The following is a 22,267-nucleotide window of genomic DNA, read 5'->3' on the forward strand; positions in this document are numbered from 1 at the left end:
TGAATATAAAAGAGGTGACTCCTGATCTAATAGCAATAACCCCATTTGCTTTATCCCATTCACATTATTGACATCTTCAATATAAAGTATATGGGTCACACAAACACATCTGCAACGCTCTAAATGAAAATAATGATTCAGGAACATGCTTTAAGTTATTTAATGGTTATATACGATATATATACACATATAGATAGATAGATACACACAGAAAATAATTATCAGGGAACATCCTGTATAGGTTATTTAATGGTTATATATAATAAATATTAGGGAACGTCCTGTATAGGTTATTTAATGGTAATTTAAACTAAACATTACATATGGCTACACATCTGCAGTGTTTTAAATAGAAAGTTAGTTATTGTTTAAAAATACAACGAGAAAATAACAATTAGGGAACGTCCTGTGTTATTTAATGATTATAAAAAATAAAATAAAATTATGGAAAATCCTGAATTATTTAATGGTTTATATATATGTTGTTGTTGTTAAGTTATTTAAGAAAACCATTAGGGAACGTTCTGCTGGCTGTTTTTGGTGTTGCCTCGAACTCTAACATAGATGTTTTGTTAAATAGCATCCAAATTAATTTAATAAAAATGTAAAACTAATTAAATAAGTATTTTTACACGAATACAGTGTTTTGTCAAACTTCGATAAAAAAACACATCAACATATCACATTTAGCAGACGCTTTTATCCAAAGTGACTTACATTGCATTCAAGTTACAGTTTCTACATTTTATCAGCTCGTGCTTTCCCTGGGAATCGAACCCATGACCTTGGCGTTGCTAGCGCCATGCTCTACTATTTGAGCTACAGGAAAGCTCGAATGTGACCATCATATGAAAAGAAGAAAAATAAAAGTTTAATAAAAACCAGCCGCTGAACAAAAGTCCTTATAACAAACACTCATTCCGCATCGTCATGATTACAAAACAGCACGAGACTGCCGAGTCATTACGTGACGTCACCGCCCCGACACGGTCACGTGCTCCCCGTTCACTTAAAGCGTCTGTGCAGGAGGAAGAGATTGGCACAGCTCGCGCGCTGCTCAATTCGACACGGCTTTATTCCGTTACAGTCGAGGAGGCGAGAGACCGCAACCGGTGAAAAGCGACTGCATCCGCTTTTAAAACCGAATCATATAAGGCCTAGCGCGCGCGCGAGCGTTCAATTGTGGTTTAGTGTTGCGAGTGAAGCGAGGTCGCGGTGGAGGAGACGCAGAAGTCCGAGTCCGTAACAATAAGCGAGGGATCGTAGGTTTGTGCTATGGGCTTACTGTCACAAGGGTCACCGCTCAACTGGGAAGAGACCAAGAAACATGCTGACCACGTTAGAAAGCACGGCATCCTGCAGTTCCTCAACATCTACAACAAGGTCAAAGATCGACAGAAGGATGTGCTGAAATGGGGAGACGAGGTGAGGCTCTTTCTCATCTTCATAAATACACGGTATAACGGCACGCGATGGAGAAACACGTGCTTGCGTGTTTAGAGGCAGCGTGCAACGATGCAAAGGACCACATGTGATGCTGCTTGTGAGCAGGTGCGCGGTTCAGCTCGCTTTATGCATGCTTTCTACTTTGTGCTCTGACACTTGACTGCATGCGTGATTCTTAAAATCCCTCCGATCTGAAGGCTAATGCTTACAGTCTTATTTAGTGTTGTAGTCAAATATTATTCATGCGTATGCATGCTTTTTATTGACCAAACTAAAACTTCACCTGTCAACTTTCAATAGTGAAGGGAAAGCAGTGAGCTCCTTCAGTGATGTTTAAAACTGACCCCAGGATGAAGTTGTCTGAGACCCTGCACAGCTGGAGCTCAAATGATTTAGATATTTGGTTTGATTTCACTCCATATTCTACCATTTTGTATTTTTTTTCACAGTGTTGATGAGTTGGTTATTATTCTCAAATGTGGAAAATCCCAGTAATGAGGTATGAGCGGGTGTGTCCAAACTTTCCACTGATATACTGTGTATAATGCAGCCCAGGCATGTAAAGATCTGCCCAGTGTTTTTTTTTTTTTTTTTTTTTTTTTTTTTTTTTTTTTTTTTTTTTTTTTTTAAGTTCACAGATTTTATGGCATTTACAAAATGCAAATCCCATTGGATGGGTGGGCAGTTAGTCATCTTTTAGTGAGTTCTTTCCCTTTTTCTTTTTTGGGGTTCAAGCACGCAGTGCTGAAACCATATTGTAAACCGTAAGGCCTAGAGAGCTGAAACTTGGTCAGATGGTAGTAGTCCGGCCTTCTCGTCAGATACGAAGGCTCGTCCCAATCGGCCTAACGCTGGCGCTACAGCGCAAAAAACAACATTTTCAGACATTTTTGGCCATAGCTCGTAAACCGTTTGTCGTAGACTCAAAAACTTTACATCGTTGCGATCCTTGGGTTTGCACGAACAACAAGCGTTTTTTTGCTCTACGACGCATCGTTTTCCTGTAAATTTGACCCAAACCTACTTTTGCGAAACTAGTCCTAGGTTTTTCGCCCGATCGGAACCAAACCGCTGCAGAAATATTTTGTGGACACTGAATAGCAGTAATTATTAAAAAAAAGCGAAACGGTACGTCAATTAGCATCTATGCTAACGTTAGCCAAATGTTATTTGAAGTATAACTCTGGAATGAGATATCTTCACCTAACTCCGTACACTTGTACGAGCTCAATCTTTGGTCAAATAAAAAAGTTGCGCAGATCTGCCACTTGGGGGTGCTAAAAAACGGAAACACATATTAATGGCTATAACCAGGCAACCGTTGCTCTGATCGACTTGAAAATTGGTATGCGGCGTCTTCGTCCGAAGGGGCACAAGCGTCTATGAGGACATTGGTGTATCTCAAAAAACATTGCCACCATTGGCCAAACAAGTTTGAGCACTTATTAGGTAAACGGAGGTCGATCAGAACGAAACTCGGTGGGCATGTTCGACTCCTAAAGGTCTGTAAGAATTTTGAAAGAAATCGGCCACTAGTTGGCGCTAACACGTTTTTTGGCTCTGTAATCACGTGGTGTTTAACATCCACACAATATGCATATCATTTGATAGAGCTCCTCATAATGAGCAACTTTGCCTCAAGAACTATTGCTGTCAATCAAATCATTTATTAATTATTCAGAAATAGTTTTAAAACCTACTTTGAGCGAAAAACCAGGGACTAATTCGTAAATCTCGATCAAACCTCTGCAGTAATAATCTCTGGACTCTCTAGATCAATAATTATTGATATTGATATGGTTAGTTATAATTAGCTCATTTTAAAAGGGGGTGTGGCCACATATAACCATAAGCCCATAAAACCTAAACAAAAACTTTACGAAAGTTGGTGGAAACATTTGTCAGATGAATGTTAACAAGCATGAAAAGTTTCATGGAGATCGGACCATAGGTGGCCCTATAAAAGTTAAAAAGGCCTGAAAAACATAATTTATGTTTAAGTGCTGCTTGCAGCTATATTTTTTTTATTGTTCTTAACCGTGTACTAAACCTAAACATTTCAAACAAGGGCGCCTAAAAGTGTTTTCATGTTCAAACTTGCAGTTCATAGGATCAACAGGCTTGTCAATTTCTAAACCTCCTTTTGAAACGGCTTTTCATTTCATTACCTTTGTTCGGGTTTATGATAAAACCTGCTGGAATGTTGTTGGTTTAGGTGAATCTTTTGTTCCACATTGGTGGATTTAAAAGGCCAAGAGAATGGAATGGTAACAGAATTGTCTCTCTGCAGTTTAACTTTCATAATGAGTGTGCGTTTGCAATTCAAATCCACTCACACATAATATGCATAATACCTCAGTGAAAGAAACAGTGCTTACAGAAACTACTTTTACTTGTGGGTAATGTTTTGTGGCTTTGTTAGTAACGTGACGAACTGTGTTGTAAAAAGTGTCTGAAACATCTTGCAGGTGGAGTACATGTTGGTGGAAATGGATGACAAAAATGGAAAAGTCTGCCTCGTTCTGAACGGGAAGGATGTTTTGGAAACCCTTCAGGAAAAGGGTGAAAAGATAAACCCCAAGTGAGTAACCGTTCTTGTGGGATTTATTGCACGTCACAAAAAAAATTGGTTGAAATGTTTAAAACCAGGTCAGATCGATCCATAAGAATATGCATATTTTCATAGTTTTGCTACAGGGTTACTGAAAATAGCAGGTTTAGCTGCAACTGTGTTTAAAAAGCCAGAATAAAAAAAATAAAACAATGTTGCATCCATTGATTAATTTGAAAACTGGGTGACCTGAACATAGCTGGTTTGTACTTTTGTACACGTTAACGTCAGCCAATCCCTCTTTTATGCATGCGTCTAATCAGTCAACAAGATTGATCGTATCTTTTGTACATGTACTACTTGTATTGTTAAATGACGGTCTCAGAGTCAATTGAAGCAGTTGGTTCGGACAGCATAAGCTCGATTTCAAGTTTGAGAAGTTGTTATATAGGAGTTAGGTAATGGCCTTATTATTTTTCTGAACCGGTTTACACAAGCTCATCTGAGGCCAAGTATAGCTGTTGTAGCTCAGGGGGTATAGCAATATATTGAGGAAAACGCCTTTAAAGTTGTCCAAATGAAGTCCTTAGCAATGCATATTACTAATCAAAACTGAAGTTTTGGTATATTTATGGTAGGAAATTTACTAAATATCTTCATGCAACATGAGCTTTACTTAATATCCTAATGAATTTTGGCATAAAAGATCATTTTGACCCATACGATGGGTTGGCTATTGCTACAAATATACCCGTGCTACTTACTTTACTTACTTTTTGTGCTCCAGGGTCACATTTTAGACTAAAGTGTACCAACAGCCTTGTCAGTGCATAATATATAATATAATACATATTTTTAAAACGAGGTTTCTCTTTGTTTTAATTAAGCACCTAAGTGGTCATTGGCTACACTGTTCACGATTTATCATTATTGGTTATTTAAAAAACAAACACACTCATGTCTATTGACCATTAGTTTCAAAAAAGTTGACAGTGTCCAAGATATGCGTGCTTATTTTTCTATGCATATGTTAGTTTTCACATTTGTGCATCCTTTTGGCTGAAGACAAAATATCGATCTCTTGCTTTGTAGTGCATTTTTGTTTGAGTTTTCTTACTAGTTGATTGTCAACCTTTGCTCATTTGAAGCCACCCCACTCTGTGGAGGCCAGAGTACGGCAGCTACATGATCGAAGGGACCCCCGGGCAGCCGTACGGAGGGACCATGTCCGAGTTTAACACTGTGGAAGACAACATGGGAAAGCGGAGGAGAGAAGCCGCATCTGTGCTTAATAAGAACGAGACTCTCCTCACAGTTACATCATTCCCCAGGTAGTTATATCATCAATCAATAAACTGTAATCCAATAGGAATATCAAATATTTCCACCTGAAGTTGTGCAAGCAATGCCAAATGTCTATTAAGGGTGTCTTTGCATGTAGATTCAGGGGTTTGCATTGGGCACAGACCATATTGTAACAATTTTTTTGACATGAGATGTTTTTCCTGGTTCTTCCTGACGATATTGTCTTAGTGGGTGACCTTTTGCACTTTAATAAAGTATTTAATTTTCCAAAAACATCCACCAGTCACTTTGCAGTAGTGAATGATGCATTTCTGTGGGCAAAACGCATCAGAAAGATAGTGGAGGACACAGAGAGCTGCTGTGGGAAAAGTGCCTGACCCAAGTTATCAAAAACATGGCAATACTTTATGTGCTTCAAACAAACTCCTATGCATATAGTTCGATGTGGCTTGCACTTTCAGGCGCTGTGTGCAAGTGTGTGTGCTGTTTGTCATTTTACCATTTATATCTTTATCTGTGAACGTTAGAAAATCCTGCATATTTTGCATAGCTCATCTTGGCAGAAAGCAAGTCTCCGTTAAACAAGCGCCAGCATGCAAATGCACTTCAGATAGACTGAGATCATTAGAAAGGGAGTGCTATTAAAACAGACTATATTTGACTTACTCGTAGCATTTTAAACTTTAAGGTAATTTAATCTATATGAGAGAAGTAACTGTATTGTAATGGGGTATAAATATATTATGATTACCATATACAGGTGAGAAAACATACCTTTTACCAATTAAATATTATTCTGCTTTTGTTTTTCTTATTTTAAAATTACAATTTCTTTTTTTAAACCTTTTGAACGGATTAGCAAGGAGTTGTTTTAAAATGCAACGTTTCATTTTTTTGCAAGTGTTTGTCTGTGAATTATCAAAGTTATCATTAGTTGCAGACCTACTTTGCAGCAATTGCTGTATTATGTACAGTGATCGAATCTGATTTATAAAGTGGTGCAAGTAGTCATAATGCCCATTCCTAGTATCAACATGGCATGCTTGGCATGTTAATATTTCCTGTTTAGTCTTGTAGCTGTTCACCCACACAGTGAATTAACAACACCAACCATTTTTTGGGCTGCATCTGATTAGTTTTTTTTATATAAATGACTGATATGCCCCGAATTAGTCATGGTAGTCATGGCATGGTTCTTTTTTGTCCTTTGCTTGGGGTTAAAAAGACATTTGAAATGCATAATTTTGAACAAGCTGTGCCAGATTTAGTTGGTCAAGTGTCATCACAGCCGTTCTTTGTTTGATTTCACTTGAGGTATGTTGTGCCATTAGAGTTAATTGAAATCAGCATGCTAAAGATCTCAATCTGTGCCCGTATTCTTAAAGATTCTAAGAATCCTGTTAGAGAGCTCCTAATTTGGCTTAATGTTTCACAAACGGGGCTTAGTTTAAGACAGGACTAGGCGTTAGTTAAATTAAGATATTTAAGCAACTTTTACAAAAATGCCTTAGAAGAAAACACAGAACAATGACACTGACATATTTTAAGATATGTCAGAGCAAGATATTTTCAGTTGAGACGGCTCAAACATTTTAGTCTGGGACCAGCTTAAACGTTGTCTGTGAAACCGGGGGTAAGAGTCTTCGCTTAAGTGATTCAGGACCAATCTGAGAGCAACTCTGAGCGAGGAAAATGCAAAAACTTAGTGAGGAGGGGGGGCTGACCCGTTGCTAGCTGTGACAGTCTTTTGAAGACCGTGATTGGTTGGTTGTCCAAGAAAGAAATAAAAGAGCGCTTTTAAGAGAAGGGTTTATTTTAAGCCTTCACTTTGAAATTACAGGTGTAATTTTTCCTGTTTTACCGTACACACTATCTCTCTCTCTCTCTCTCTCTCGCACACACACACACACTATATATGTGTATATATTGTTTATTTTTTATTTAACATGCTGTCATACTTGGTGTATTTTATAGGAAATGAACACGATAAGGTTCTGAAAGTAGTCAGGTACAGACCCAAATCATCGCTGCTGCATAGTTGCATTTTTCCTGTTGCTAAATATGTTAATGTAGTTAATGTTTACTTCCATTTCTGGCACTATGGCATTTCTGCGCGGTGTCGGAGATGTTAGCGTGTCTCTAATAAGATCGGTCACAAACACGATCCCTGCACCATCTAATGTGTAGCGTCTTATTAACTCACTGTCATGCATTGTGTGCAACACTTCTCCTTCATGTTTTGTCCAAACACTTAAGCTTCGTACGTACTCCTATCTATTTTGGACCTTAAGACCTCTTTTAAGGGTTAAGATGCTTTCTGAATTTTTTCTTTATTAGGATATTTTCTTTAATTTTAAGAGGACATTTTCTTATAATATTGTTACTAGGAGCAACTCTTAGCGCTAAGTTTTTTTTTTTTATAGGCCCTGTTCACTATTTTTAGTCCTAGACTGATTTGACTTTGGCTTTAATTTCTAAGAACTATTACAGCTCTAGCAGTCTTTGTATTCCGTACGTATTATTACGAAAAATTCAAAACGTATGCTTCTAAGCACAAAACTCCTGGCTGTTTGAATGATTTAGGGGTGTCATGTGTAGATAACATTCACCCTTTACCCCAAACACTTTATTGTCCCTGATAAAAGATGCAGGCTTATAATTGCAGTGCGTGGTTATATTTTTCTCTTTGCACTTTGTGTGTTTTAGGTTAGGCTGCCCAGGCTTCACTCAGCCAGAACACAAACCCACACCTGTTGAAAAAGGGGTGTCCAAATCGCTCTTCTTCCCTGACGAGGCCATCAACACACACCCTAGATTCAGGTGAGAGATCATGTGTCCCATACCTCTGGCAGTTGACCTGCGCAGATGCGTTTCAGTTCCCGAATCCCGCTGAACTCTCTCTGATTTCATGTCAAAATGGGCCGTCGTGAGTCCAGCGGTTTTACTTTGCTGCTGAAAGTGTTTAAAGTGACGTGTAACGTTGTTTGCGTAAGCTAGAGCTCCGAGGCATTACAAGGGGATTATGGGGAGACAAATGATTGTTCACATACTAGTAGCCAAGAGCGGTTTACAAAGTGCTGCTCATCTATAGAGTTGTTGGTGGTTCTGTTACGGTCACTCATATTTACAGAAAGTGAAGGATTTCTGCAAACCTGTACTGTTTGTGCTGCAGACATGTATTGTACAAAAATTCATATTTATACTATGCAATGTTTAATGCATGGTTATTGCAGCTGAATAAGGTATGGATCCTTTAGGTAATGCATCACTAACAGATCTCGTTTGTTGATGTATTACAGCACTCTGACCAGAAACATACGCCACCGGAGGGGCGAGAAGGTGGTGATAAATGTACCAAGTAAGTGTGTTGTTGTAAATGATTGACTTCTGTTTCTGCTGTTGAAAGTCAGTCTTTCTCTGTAAATAAAATGAACCGAGTGTATGTGGTTTCATTTGATCTACTCCTAATGTGAGTGAATGAGATTATATTATGAAGACCCAGAAACTTGAGCACTACCCAGTGGATACACTGGAGATTTTCCTCAGCATACAGTTCAGTAACTCTACACGTGCCCTAAGCAGGTGCAACACGAGGAGATTCTAAATGTGAACTTATGTAATGTGATGCAATGAAAATCAATGAGTACTTGATGTTTAATGTGCAGTTACACTAGCGGTCAAACTGGAATCATTAAGTCTTTTATGCTCACCGTGGCTGCTCTTAATTTATGAGTATAATGTATGAGATGTTTTCAGGATAATTAACCAGGAGGTAAATATTGCAGACCATTATTCTTAATAATATCAAGATAAGCAGAGATCATGATCACAATTAAATTAGATTAATTGTGGAGCCCTATCTGAACAGAACTTACTTGAGCCAAAGAATGATGCTTGTTTGTTTTAGAGCTGCTTTACAGCACAATCCGAACTGTTTCCATAGTTGATTCTTATTTTCTTGTCAGTCACGGTGAAGCAGCTTTGACACAATCTGTATTGTAGAAACACTACAGTAATAAAGGTGACTTGCCTCGAATTGCTTGTTGCTGTTGTTATCAATGTTGAAAACCGTTTTCATTTCCTGAAGAACACGTTTTTGGACACGAGATTTCACAGTGAGTGATGCTGCCCGCTGATATGCCATAAAAGTACAATCAAATGGCATGGAGAACACTGCTGTTCATATTGCTGCAAGTTAGGAGGAAGATTTATGTGGAAGAAAGTGCTTTTATTGCTCGGTAGCACACGTCGAATTAGTGCACCACGTGATTATTAAAAACAGAATCAAGATGTTTCATATATTGCATCTTTTGACTTGCATGTCCTTAACAGTTTTTACAGATAAAAACACCCCGTCTCCTTTCGTGGAGGAGTTCCCGGAGGATGATGGAGAAGCTGCCCGGGCAGCCCTGCCTGATCACATCTACATGGACGCCATGGGCTTTGGCATGGGAAACTGTTGCCTGCAGGTGAAATGTATTTTCCTCCCAGAAACCTGAGCATTGTTGCCTCCCATTGATTTGCACTGAGGATATTGAAGTCAAGTGACACTGGTTGACATTAGGCAAGGCAAGGCAAGTTTATTTATATAGCACATTTCATACACAGTGGTAATTCAAAGTGCTTTACATAAAAGAAAGTGAAATAGACATTAAAATCAATAAAAACATGGAAATAAGAATAATAAAAACAAGGAATTTTAAAATGATATAGAAAATGATTTAAAATAAATTTAAAGAAAATGATTATACATAAAATTCATTGCAGTCAGTTCGGACATATAGCACAGTGCTCATTCAAATGCACAGTTAAACAGATGAGTTTTGAGTCTTGATTTAAATGTGGCTAATGTTTTAGCACATCTGATCTCTTCTGGAAGCTGGTTCCAGCTGCGGGCCGCATAATAGCTAAACGCAGACTCCCCTTGTTTTGTGTGAACCCTTGGTGTTTCTAACTGACTCGATCCTAATGATCTGAGTGGTCTGTTTGGTTTATATTCAGTGAGCATATCAGCAATATATTTAGGTCCTAGGCCATTGAGTGACTTATAAACGAGTAAAAGTACTTTAAAATCAATCCTAAATGTAACTGGAAGCCAGTGTAAGGACCTGAGGACTGGTGTGATATGCTCAGATTTTCTGGTTCTAGTCAGAATCCTGGCAGCAGTGTTCTGGATGAGCTGCAGCTGTCTAATGGTCTTCTTGGGAAGGCCGGTGAGGAGACCATTACAGTAATCCACCCTGCTGGTGATAAAGGCATGAACAAGTTTCTCCAAGTCTTGATTGGAGACAAAACATCTAATTCTTGCAATATTTTTGAGATGATAGTATGCTGATTTAGTTATTGCTTTGACATGACTACTGAAACTAAGGTCTGTCTCCAGAATCACCCCAAGATTTCTGACTTGAATTTTCGTTGTTTGACCCCTAGAGTCAAGATATGCATTCACCTTGAGAACTTCATCTTTGTTTCCAAATGCAATGATTTCAGTTTTCTCCTTGTTTAACTGAAGAAAGTTCTGGCACATCCAACTGTTAATTTCATCAATGCATTGGCAGAGGGAGTCAATGGGGCTGTAGTCATTTGGAGATAAGGCTAGGTAAATCTGGGTATCATCAGCATAGCTGTGATAGGCAATTTGGTTCTTCCTCATTATCTGACTTAGTGGGAGCATATACAGGTTAAACAAGAGCGGTGCAAGAATTGAGCCTTGTGGGACTCCACATGTCATGGCCGTCCACTTAGACTTATGCTCTCCTATACTCACATAATAACCTCTCCCTTCTAAGTATGACCTGAACCATTTGAGTGCCATCCCAGAAAGCCCGACCCAGTTTTCCAGTCTCTCTAAAAGTATGTTATGATCGACAGTGTCAAACGCAGCACTAAGATCTAGTAGTACCAGCACTGATATTTTGCCAGAATCAGAATTGACGCGAATATCATTTATTATCTTAATGAGTGCTGTCTCTGTGCTGTGATGTGCTCGGAAACCAGATTGAAAATTGTCCAGGTATCCATTTGAGTTTAAGTAGTTGTTCAGCTGATTAAAAACTACCTTTTCAATAATCTTACCTATGAAAGGAAGATTTGATATGGGTCTATAGTTGCTCAACATGGTGTTATCAAGATTGCGCTTTTTCAGAAGGGGCTTAACAACTGCAGTTTTAAGGGAGTTTGGAAAAGTCCCAGAAAGAAGTGAGGCGTTCACCACTTCTAAGAGATCAGCTTCTAAACAGTTAAGCACATTTTTGAAAAAGGATGTGGGAAGTGTGTCAAGATAGCAGGTTGAAGATTTAAGGTGCTGTACTATTTCTTCCAAAATTTTGTTATCAATTTCTTTAAAAACACACATAGTCACTTCTTTTTGAAATTGCGGTTGAATCTGTGTGACCTCTGCATAACTTGAGGATGTGCCAATCTCCTTTCTGATATTATTGATCTTCTCAGAAAAGAAGGAAGCAAACTCATTGCATTTGCTGTCGGAGAGCATTTCACTGGGAATCTGATTTGGGGGGTTTGTCAGTCTCTCAACAGTCGCAAAAAGAGTGCGAGTGTTGTTTAAGTTACTGTTTATAAGGTTTGAAAAGAAAGTCTGTCTAGCTGTGGCTAGTTCCACATTGAAAGCATGAAGGCTGTCTTTATAGATGCTATAGTGAATTTCGAGTTTCGTCTTCCGCCACATCCGCTCAGCTTTTCTGCATTGTCTTTTCATGCTCTGAACTGCTGTTGATTTTCTCCAAATTGATTTCTGTTTCCCCGTCTTCTTGCTGACCTTTATCGGGGCAATATCATCAATAACATTCTTAATTTGAGTTAAATGACTCCAGGAGAAGATCAACAGAGTCTGCAGAAATGCTTGGTGTTAATGATATTGCCTCCATAAATAGCGCACTAGTGTTCTCGTTAATGCATCTCTTTCTGATAGAGACAGATCTAGATTCAGTGGTGACCGAGATCAATATATCAAAGAAAATACAGAAGTGATCAGATAGTGCTACATCCTTGATTACAATGGATGAGATGTTTAGACCTCTACTGATGAGTAGATCTAGGGTGTGTCCACGATTGTGTGTGGGTCCGTGCACATGCTGACTCAGGTCAAAAGTGTTTAAAACAGTATAATTTCTTTTGTAGTTTTGATTTCTGCATTATCTATGTGAATATTAAAATCCCCTGCAATAGCAAAACAGTCAAACTCTGAGGAAATCATTGATAACAGTTCAGTGAAATCATCAACAAAGGCTGGAGAATATTTTGGAGGCCTGTAAATAATGATAAACAGGGTGCGTGGAGCACCTTTCAGCACAATACCTAGGTGTTCAAAAGATGAATACTGACCAAATGACATTTGCTTGCATTGATAAACATCTTTAAACAGAGCAGCTACACCTCCACCTCTCCTAACAGTCCTGCAGACACTTATAAAATTAAAGTTAGGAGGGGCTGTTTCAGTGAGGACTGTTGCACTGCAGCTGTCTTCTAACCATGTTTCATTTAAAAACATAAAATCCAGGTTGTTTGTGGTTATTAAATCGTTGATCAGAAATGATTTATTTTTAAGTGAGCGAATGTTTAAAAATGCTAACTTGATGGAATTACATTTTGTCTCTACAGCAATCTTAGATTGATGCATTATAGGCCGCAGGTTAGATGGGTCAGCCGTACGGCTTGAGAAGGCCTTAGACTTTCTATTGCTTAATAAAACAGAGATAGAGGAGGCTACAGGCACACTGGGTTCCCGCTTGTTCTGTAAACATTTGTGAATGTTGCTGCTAATATAGCGGGGACCCGACACATATCACTGAGAGCTGTTATCAGTTGTTTTTGGTTCACCTACACCAGATGGAGAGGGGTTTGGGCCCTGACGTTGTGGCAGCGGCCGGAGAGCTCTCGCAGGAGGAGGAGGGTGAGCTGGGCCTGCAGTCTTTGGTGGTTGTGGGGCCCGCCGTTTTTTAGTTGATATCTGGGGGCTTTAAGCGAAAGAGTGGGAGAGTTTGGTCCCAGCATACACCAGTTCCTCCATTTTCTGTGAGAAGCTTAGAAGTGGAGATTCTGGGGAGAGTGATAGTGTATCTGGTGAGCAGGGCTCTGGCTCTGGTGTTTCCGCTGGCTGTGAGATGTCGTTCTGGCTTCCCTGGCTGTTTTCCAGAAGGTCGTCCTTGGGTGCTGAGTCTTGGAGCTGTTGTAGTACGTCACAGTCTGCATGTGATGAGCTCTGTGGGCAGGGCTCAGCTGGGATGTCCATGAGCAGTGCTTGTTGTGGCTGCGTGGTGTTATCAGTATCCTTGTGGGATGTGTCAACCACATGTTGACTCAAAAGCTGACATGAAGTCCTGTGGTCACTCATATTCTGTCCAGGTGTGTGTGTGCCATTCAGGCCGAGTAGATTGGCACACACCGCTGAAGGATGACGGAGGGAGAAATAGATATTGTCCTTAAGCACTCTTGCACCGAGTCTGTTTGGGTGGAGGCCATCTAGTTTAAACAGTTGTCTGTGGCCCCAGAAAAGGTTGAAGTTGACTCCTTTTATACTGCAGGTTCTTTGTAGCCATGTATTCAGCCCAAGCAACCGTGAGAACATGTTAGTTCCCCTTGCTGGGAGTGGTCCACTGATGAACGACTGAACTTCAAGATTTTGAAGCGTTTCAAAGAGTTCACTGAAATCCTTCTTAAGGAGTTCTGACTGCTCCTTCCGAATATCATTCTTCCCCACATGGATGATGACTCGATTTGCAGTCTTGTGCTTCATCAGAATGTTCCGAAGTTCATTAGATCAATGTTGTCCACCGCTGTCATTTCAGGTGACCTTCCAGGCCTGCAGCATCAAGGAGGCGCGCTACCTTTACGACCAGCTGGCCACTTTCTGTCCCATAGTGGTAAGAAAACACCGCTTCGAGGAATTCATTCAACACGCTGTCCATGTGAAAAGAGTCCAAAAACAAAGTAAACTTTGCTTCCCAGAACAAATGACAATTAAGCACTGTATGTTTATACTGTTAAAAAAATTGTATCTAAATGTGGGGAAAAGGTTTGCAGGCACGGCAAACTTTTATGCATGATGTGATTGCTTGTAAGAGGGAGATGTGTAGTACACTACCGCATTCAAGAAAAGATCCCAAACTTTTAGCTTATAAAGGGCATCTTCTAACTTTGACCTTAATTGACCATCTTTACCAAACATGAAGTAATATGTAACCCACCCTCATCTATTTCACGCCTCTGTGTGGTTAGCGGTTGTACAGCCTTTTAAGATGCTTGTAGATGTTTCCAGAAATGCACTCAGAAGTTGTCTTTATTGCTGTTTCTGTTTGTGCAGATGGCTCTCAGTGCTGCCTCTCCGTTCTATCGGGGCTATGTGTCAGACATCGACTGCCGCTGGGGTGTGATCTCTGCGTCTGTGGACGACAGAACCCGAGAGGAGCGGGGCCTGGAGGTGAGAACGGGACACGGTTTTCCCTTTTTTCTACTAAAATGGTGCTTTTGGCTGATGTTTGAGCTATTGCTCAGATCTGGCCTGTTTTCCACTGGCTGAAGAGCCAAATGTTACGACACAACCTGCACACAAACAAGTTAAAAGCCATGGACCCTATTCATAATTAATAGATTTCCTTAAGGAAACAAGACACAAGAAAATTGACCTTGGCTGGGTTCCTTGCGCAATGTAAGGCGCAAATTATGGAAAAAATAATGCAGTCTTTAATTCCTTCCACTTATTATAAAAATGATTTTATAATTATAGTCTGCATGATGTTTTGTAATGCCCACAACCAAACAATAGACCCCCCCCCCCCCAATTCAGTAATGATTACAGACATCAGACTTGTGTGAATCATACATGGAGTAACAGGCAGCATCTGTTAATAATTTTAAAAAGAAAACCAATCCCATCAAATTGGTGCTTTTGAGAACTTTTTTTTTTTTACCACACTTTTATATGTGACCTGTGCTGGCAAAATGAGTCCATGTACACAGAGCACATTATGAGCTACAGGCTTCAAAAAATGAGGTTTTCACAAAAAGTCCATGAAGCCCTCGTCTAGTGATCCCAGTGCTCCAAACAATGATTAAACATCTGAAAGTATGTTATTTGTACGTTTACATCTGAAGCGCTTCCGACAGCACGTGATGCTGATAAATGTACACAGAATAACAGTATTTAAGTATTCACGCAAACATAATCTGTTGTCTTAAGTGAACGTTTGAGAAACTTTTGGGGAAAAACATTGGATGTGTAACAAAAGATGCAATGTTTTTTCTTTATGATCTGTCATTTTTTTGTCTGATTCCAACAACTTGTATATCATTTTGAAGGTCTTTAAATTGAGAATGTAAAAATAAACAAATTTTTGGAAATTTGCTCATTGTAATTCATTTTGCCAGCACAGGTCACACATAATATCTGATATTTAAATATGTAAAAGGAAAAAAAAACTCATCTCACTCAGTTTGTACACAATATTTGTAAATAATGAAATTGTTTTAGTACAAACGTTTACTGTCAAATGACAATAAAATCTGTTGGCCAAGCTGATGTTTGATATCACTAGTTTTAGAAGCTAAGCATGTCAACTGCCCATGTCCTTGTGTTTCTGATTGCTTTTTCATAGACATGGTTAAAAATGAAGCATGTTGTGTTTCTGTCTCTGCAGCCGCTGAAAAACAACAAATTCCAGATCCATAAGTCGCGGTATGATTCGATTGACAGCTACCTCTCCTGCTGTGGTGAGAAATACAATGACATTGAGCTGACCATAGATGAAGATATCAACAAACAGCTCCTAGATGCAGGTAAAGAAACAGCGGCTTGAGGCTGTGTGCACTAGACGTGTCAAAACTGTCTTTGTCCTCTTGTCAAAAGATGCTGCGACCCCACTGTAGACAGCATCATTGCTTATTATGGGTTCTGTTTGCTTTTGATGCGACACGGCGCTCTCATCCGGTTTAGACGGGGTGTGAGAATCATTGAAGCAGGCCGCCTGTCAGCTCTGTGTGCAGTATTTTCAAGCGCGCTGTACTACTCCGTTGCAGGCATTGATAAACTGCTGGCGCAGCACATTGCGCATCTCTTCATCCGCGACCCACTGTCGCTCTTCCAGGAGAAGATTCATTTGGATGATGAGAACGAATCGGACCACTTTGAGGTAAAGTTAACATCTGATTTTTTTATTGTTCTAGCAAATGGAGAATTGATCAGCAGCAGCAACAAAAAACTCACTTTGGTTAAAATTGCATGCGTGTTGCAGAATATTCAGTCAACCAACTGGCAGACAATGAGGTTCAAGCCCCCCCCTCCAAACTCTGACATCGGATGGAGAGTCGAGTTCCGTCCAATGGAGGTATTAAACAAACAGCCATCTGCCCGCTGTCTGCGTGCCAAATGATGCAAGCAGACACGGCTTGACTGGCTGTGTGCTTAGCAAAGCAAATGTCAGTACTCGCCACCTACAGTTTATTCACAACACGCCAAACTCTCAGAATACACACACAGTTTGATCTAATATAATGTAACTCACGTAATTATAAAATACAACGTGGACTAAATGTGGACATCTGGACCGGTTTGATTTGCTTATGTGACCCTGGAGCACAAAACCAGTCATAAGCTGCATGTGTATGTTTGTAGCAATAGCCAAAAATACATTGTATGGGTCAAAATTATCAATTTTTCTTTTATGACAAAAATCATTAGGATATTAAGTAAAGATCATGTGCCATGAAGATATTTTGTAAATTTCGTACTGTAAATGTCAACTTAATTTTTGATTAGTAATATGCATTGCTAAGAACTTCATCTGGACAACTTTAAAGGTGATTTTCTCGGCACCCTCAGATTCCAGATTTTCAAATAGTTGTATCTTGGTCAAATACGGTCCCATACATCAGTGGAAAGCTTATTTATTCAGCGTTCAGATGATGTAAAAATCTCAGTTTCACAAAATTGACCCTTTTGACTGGTTTTGTGGTCCAGGGTCACAAATATGCAGTCATTTGACTTGTGCTTCATGTTTCTTATGTCTTTTGTGTTTCTTCTTAAAAGGTTCAACTGACAGACTTTGAAAACTCAGCTTATGTCGTGTTTATCGTTCTCCTCACCCGTGTGATCTTATCGTATAAATTGGATTTCCTCATTCCATTGTCAAAGGTTGGTTACTCTTTGTGTGTTTTGAAGTATTTGAACTCTTGGTTACACTGCTAAAAAATGTTAAGATATTAAATGGCAAAAAACTGGACGTTCTTAACCAAGACAACCACCAAGAATTATACATGTGTGCATGACATTTGTGTTTCTGTTCATTAAAGCACTGCATGCAACTTTTTGCAACTTCAATGTGTTTTGTTTTAGGTTGACGAAAATATGAAAGTAGCCCAGAATCGAAATGCGGTGCAGGAAGGCATGTTTTATTTCCGGAAGGACGTCTTTAAAGGTTAGTTGACATTTAAAGTTAAATAGGTCATTATCATTCATATCAAAAATGAGCTGTATGACACATTTGTATAAAGGCACAACTAAAATGTTGTGGCCATTTTTAACACTGCATGCTGGTTCCAAATGTATTTAACTGTTTTATTTATTTAATTTTTTTTATTATTATTTTAAGGCTGTAACCCAGTGTTAGATCCGCCCTCCACCGCTCAGAATGGAGTGGAGAGTGAAGCTAGTGACGGTGAAGAGTTCACACTGATGAGTATTGACACCATCATCAATGGGAAGGTGTGTGTTTCTCTGCTCTTTAGCTGTACGTTCTGTATAGCTTCAACAATAAGCTCATGCGAGTTGAACGATATACTTGGTGCTCGTCCTTTTATTTATTTATTTATTTATTTATTTATTTATTTAGGAAGGAGTATTTCACGGCTTGATACCGATGTTGAACAGCTACCTTGAGAACATGGAGGTGGATGTGGACACGCGCTGCACTATTCTCAACTACCTTAAACTCATTAAGAAGCGTGCTTCTGGTACGTGTGAGGTTTAGGTTATTTACAGTGGCAGTGCGGTTTCTGTTCTTTAAACATTCTAGTTTTTTAGTTTCTGCAATCAATACAATTTATTAACTTATTACATTTGTGTGGTTTTTATTTTTTGCTGATAATATCAGTTTTCGTTTCATTTAATTTAAATATACACACATGCAAATCTATTTTAAATGCAGTTCTTCAAATGTGTGTCTTTTACATACTGCAAGCAAACTAGTTCACTCGTTTTCATTTTGGATTGTGTTATTGATATTTCTTGTCATGTTTGTTTTCACTACCGTGGTGTTCTCAGGTGAGCTGATGACGATGGCTAAGTGGATGAGGGAGTTTGTCGCTAAACATCCTCAGTACAAGCAGGACAGCGTCATTACGGACAAAATAAACTACGACCTGCTGCACAAGTGTGACCGAATCGCACGGGGGGAGGAGAAGTGTCCGGAACTTATCGGAGACCCGGTTAACAGAGGAAAATAAAGCCCGCTCCACACACAAGAGAATCGCTCCTTTGCATGAGAACGGAAGACCACAGCAGTCCAGAAATTAAACGCTTTAAGAAAATATTTAAAATGGCATGTGTTGATTTGCTGAGGTCAGCCAAAGGTTTGTTAAATTTGTAAATGGCAGATTTGTATTATTCGCAAATTAGTTTAATAGCTTAAACAGATCCATGATGTAACTGTACTCGGTGTACATATTTCACGTCGGTCTGACTTCGCGAGAGATTATGTAAATGTAACACACTAAATTGTACATTAGTAATATTTTCATTGTTGAAATGTAAATACTGTACTTCAGGCATTAACAAGTGTACCTTTTTTATTATGGATGAAACGGTTGACTTGTTTTGCAGATTCTAATACTTTTGGCATCTATTTTTGTACCAATTAAGACAGATTTTAAGGCACTGGTCTTGATGCTAGCCTGTATGCAGCACTGACTGAGTCGATGTAGGAATTGAAATCAGAATCAGGAAGAGCTTTATTGCTAAGTATGTGTGCACACACAAGTTTTAGTGTCACAACTTCCAGTACACAGAAAACAACACCGATAAAAAAAAAAAAAATTAAGATGTGAATAATACACACATATATAAATATAAAAACCACAAAAAAAAGGGGGGGGGGGGGTGAGTTCACTAAAAAATTACATTTCATAATGTTAGTGTTAAAAGGACAGCTAAATTTATACCCTTTGAAGTTAGATGCTTTGCTTAGCTGCTCCACCACTAGAGGGTGCAGATGACCTTTTTTATAAAAATGGAAAGATAAATTAGATTCAGCTATAGTCTGTTAGCTTTAACATTTGTATATGGCTTCAAATAAAGTGATTTCTGTATATATTCAGCTTATTGAGTGAAACGCCTGCGTCGGCAAACAATGCCTCTTACAGACCACTGTCATTTCTTTAGCGTTCATTGCAGCCTTGTGGAAATGATCCTTTAAATGTTGTTGGTGTGGAATGTTTGTATTTTAAAATTCAAGTCATTAAATCATTTAATCAGCATCAGGTAATGAGAGCTGTTACACAAGCATGTGCCCCCGGCGTGTCAGGCAGACTGCTTTTCTTTTTTTTGCTTTATTTTTATTGGTGTAAAAGGCAAGTTTTAACATGCTTAGGCCATGAATAAAATAGGTCTTTAGATATTTTCAGTCAAACTATAGGTCAAATTAAGTCAATAGTCAAGTCAATATTATTTGTATAGTGCTTTTAACAATGCAAATTGTGTCAAAGCAGCTTTACATCAGCTTGATATAAAGCTGGGTGGCTTTATATCAGCTTTACAGTATTTAGACGGGGAAATAGTGTCATTCTAAGGCTTAGTTTAAATCTAGGCTAAAGCAGAATCAGATTGTGCACGTGTGTGTGTGTATATTCTCCATACACGTATGCATGCATGCATGCATCTCTCTCCCTCTCAATTCAATTCAGAAAGCTTTATTGGCATGACAAAAACATACATTTTGTATTGCCAAAGCATTCAAAACAACATAGAAAGTGATTTAGTATATCTGAACATTTATTAAAGCTTAGAGAAAATAATAGTAATAATGAAACTAAAAAAAGGCACCTGTTTTTTCAGAATTTAGTAGTAAGAAATTGCTAGTCATGCAGTTTTTGATATCAACTATACATTCTGTTAGTTTTGCAAATTGGTAAGTTTCATCAGGTCACGAAGAAATATAGAGCTGGTAACCTGTAAAGCGTGGAAAGTAAGGGGCCAAGTACTGAGCCTTGAGGTACTCCATACTGCACTTGTGATTGATATGATACCTCTTCATTTACTGCCACAAATTGATGGAGGTCAGATAAGTACGATTTGAACCATGCCAGTGCACTTCCTCTAATGCCAACATAATTTTCTAGTCTATTTAAAAGAATGTTGTGGTCGATAGTGTCAAACGCAGCGCTAAGATCCAGTAGCACTAATAGAGAGATACAACCACGATCAGATGATAGAAGCAGGTCGTTTGTAACTCTAATGAGAGCAGTCTCAGTACTATGATACGGTCTAAAACCTGACTGGAAATCCTCACATATGTCATTTTTCTCTAAGAAGGAACATAGATGTGATGATACTACCTTTTATAATATCTTTGACAGAAAAGGGAGATTCGAGATCGGTCTGTAATTAATTCTTGGCGGTCAAGTTGTGGTTTTTAATGAGAGGCTTAATAACAGCCAATTTGAAGGTTTTTGGGACATATCCTAATGTCAATGATGAGGTAATATTCAGAAGAGGATCATTACTTCTGGAAGCACCTCTTTTAGGAGCTTAGATGGAACAGGGTCTAAAATACAGGTTGTTGGTTTAGATGATTTAACAAGTTTATATAATTCTTCATTTCCAATAGAAGAGAAAGAGTGGAATTATTCCTCAGGGGATCTATAGTGCACTATCTGATGCGATACTGTGGCTGACAGCTGCATGGTTACAATTTTATCTAATAGTTTCGATCTTGAAAGTCATAACTACTGTGCTGCTGGGTAATGTCTGCACCTGCTGATGTTATATTTTTGTTAATTTAGCCACTGTATTAAATAAATACTTGGGGTTATGTTTGTTTTCTTCTAGATGAGACGTAAGCAGATCTAGCAGTTTTTAATGCTTTTCTGTATGATAGGGTACTTTCCCGCCAAGCAATACGAAATACCTCTAATTTTGTTTTTCTCCAGCTGCGCTCCATTTTCCGGGCTGCTCTCTTTACGGCCCGAGTGTGCTCATTATACCACGGTTGGACTCTTTCCCTTAATCTTCCTTAAGCGTAAAGGATCAACCGTATCTAAAGTGCTAGAAAAGTGAGCGTCAATAGTTTCTGTTACATCATCAAGTTGTTCTGAGCTATTGCTGAGGAATTGAGATAAGTCTGGAAGATTATTTATAAAGTAGTCTTTTGTGGTAGAGGTGATGGTTCTACCACATTTGTAACAAGTATTTGGCTTTACAGCTTTAGCTATATGGAATATACACGAAACTAGATAATGATCTGAGATATCATCGCTCTGCTGCAATATTTCATCGCCACTGACATCAATTCCATATGACAATATTAAATCTAGAGTATGATTTCGACAATGAGTAGGTCCTGAAACGTGTTGTTTAACACCAATGGAGTTTAGATTGTCTATAAATGCTGATCCCAACGAATCTCTTTCATTATCAACATGGATATTAAAATCACCAGCAATTAGGACTTTATCTGCAGCCAGCACTACCTCAGATAGAAAATCAGCAAATTCTTTAATAAAGTCTGTATGGTGCCCTGGTGGCCTGTATAGTGTAGCCAGTACAAACATCACAGGGGATTTATCATTAACACTTGCTTCTTTGGATACCGTTATATGAAGCCCCATTACTTCGAACGAATTATACTTGAAACCCGACATCTGAGAAATACTGAAAATATTGCTATAAATTGTGGCAACACCTCCCACCTTTACCTTTTGGACGCAGTTCATGTTTGTAACTGTAATCTTGGGGGGACT

The 22,267-nt window shown here is 38.8% G+C and overlaps 1 protein-coding gene across 1 annotated transcript; it reads left to right on the plus strand.

Annotated features, from left to right (window-relative positions):
- Positions 1–988: 988 nt before the first annotated feature.
- On the plus strand, positions 989–21,338 carry LOC306882071 (glutamate--cysteine ligase catalytic subunit-like). Its single transcript, XM_079436519.1, has 16 exons — positions 989–1,425; positions 3,915–4,027; positions 5,146–5,328; positions 8,009–8,122; positions 8,602–8,660; positions 9,635–9,771; positions 14,107–14,181; positions 14,622–14,738; positions 15,955–16,093; positions 16,334–16,446; positions 16,549–16,641; positions 17,343–17,447; positions 17,649–17,730; positions 17,905–18,017; positions 18,145–18,265; positions 18,576–21,338. The coding sequence occupies exons 1-16, from the start codon at positions 1,276–1,278 to the stop codon at positions 18,755–18,757; spliced, it is 1,896 nt and encodes a 631-aa protein (XP_079292645.1). The 5' UTR covers positions 989–1,275; the 3' UTR covers positions 18,758–21,338.
- The last annotated feature ends 929 nt before the right edge of the window (positions 21,339–22,267 follow it).

This window comes from Barbus barbus, assembly GCF_936440315.1.
Source record: "Barbus barbus genome assembly, chromosome: 16".
Lineage (NCBI taxonomy): Eukaryota > Metazoa > Chordata > Actinopteri > Cypriniformes > Cyprinidae > Barbus > Barbus barbus.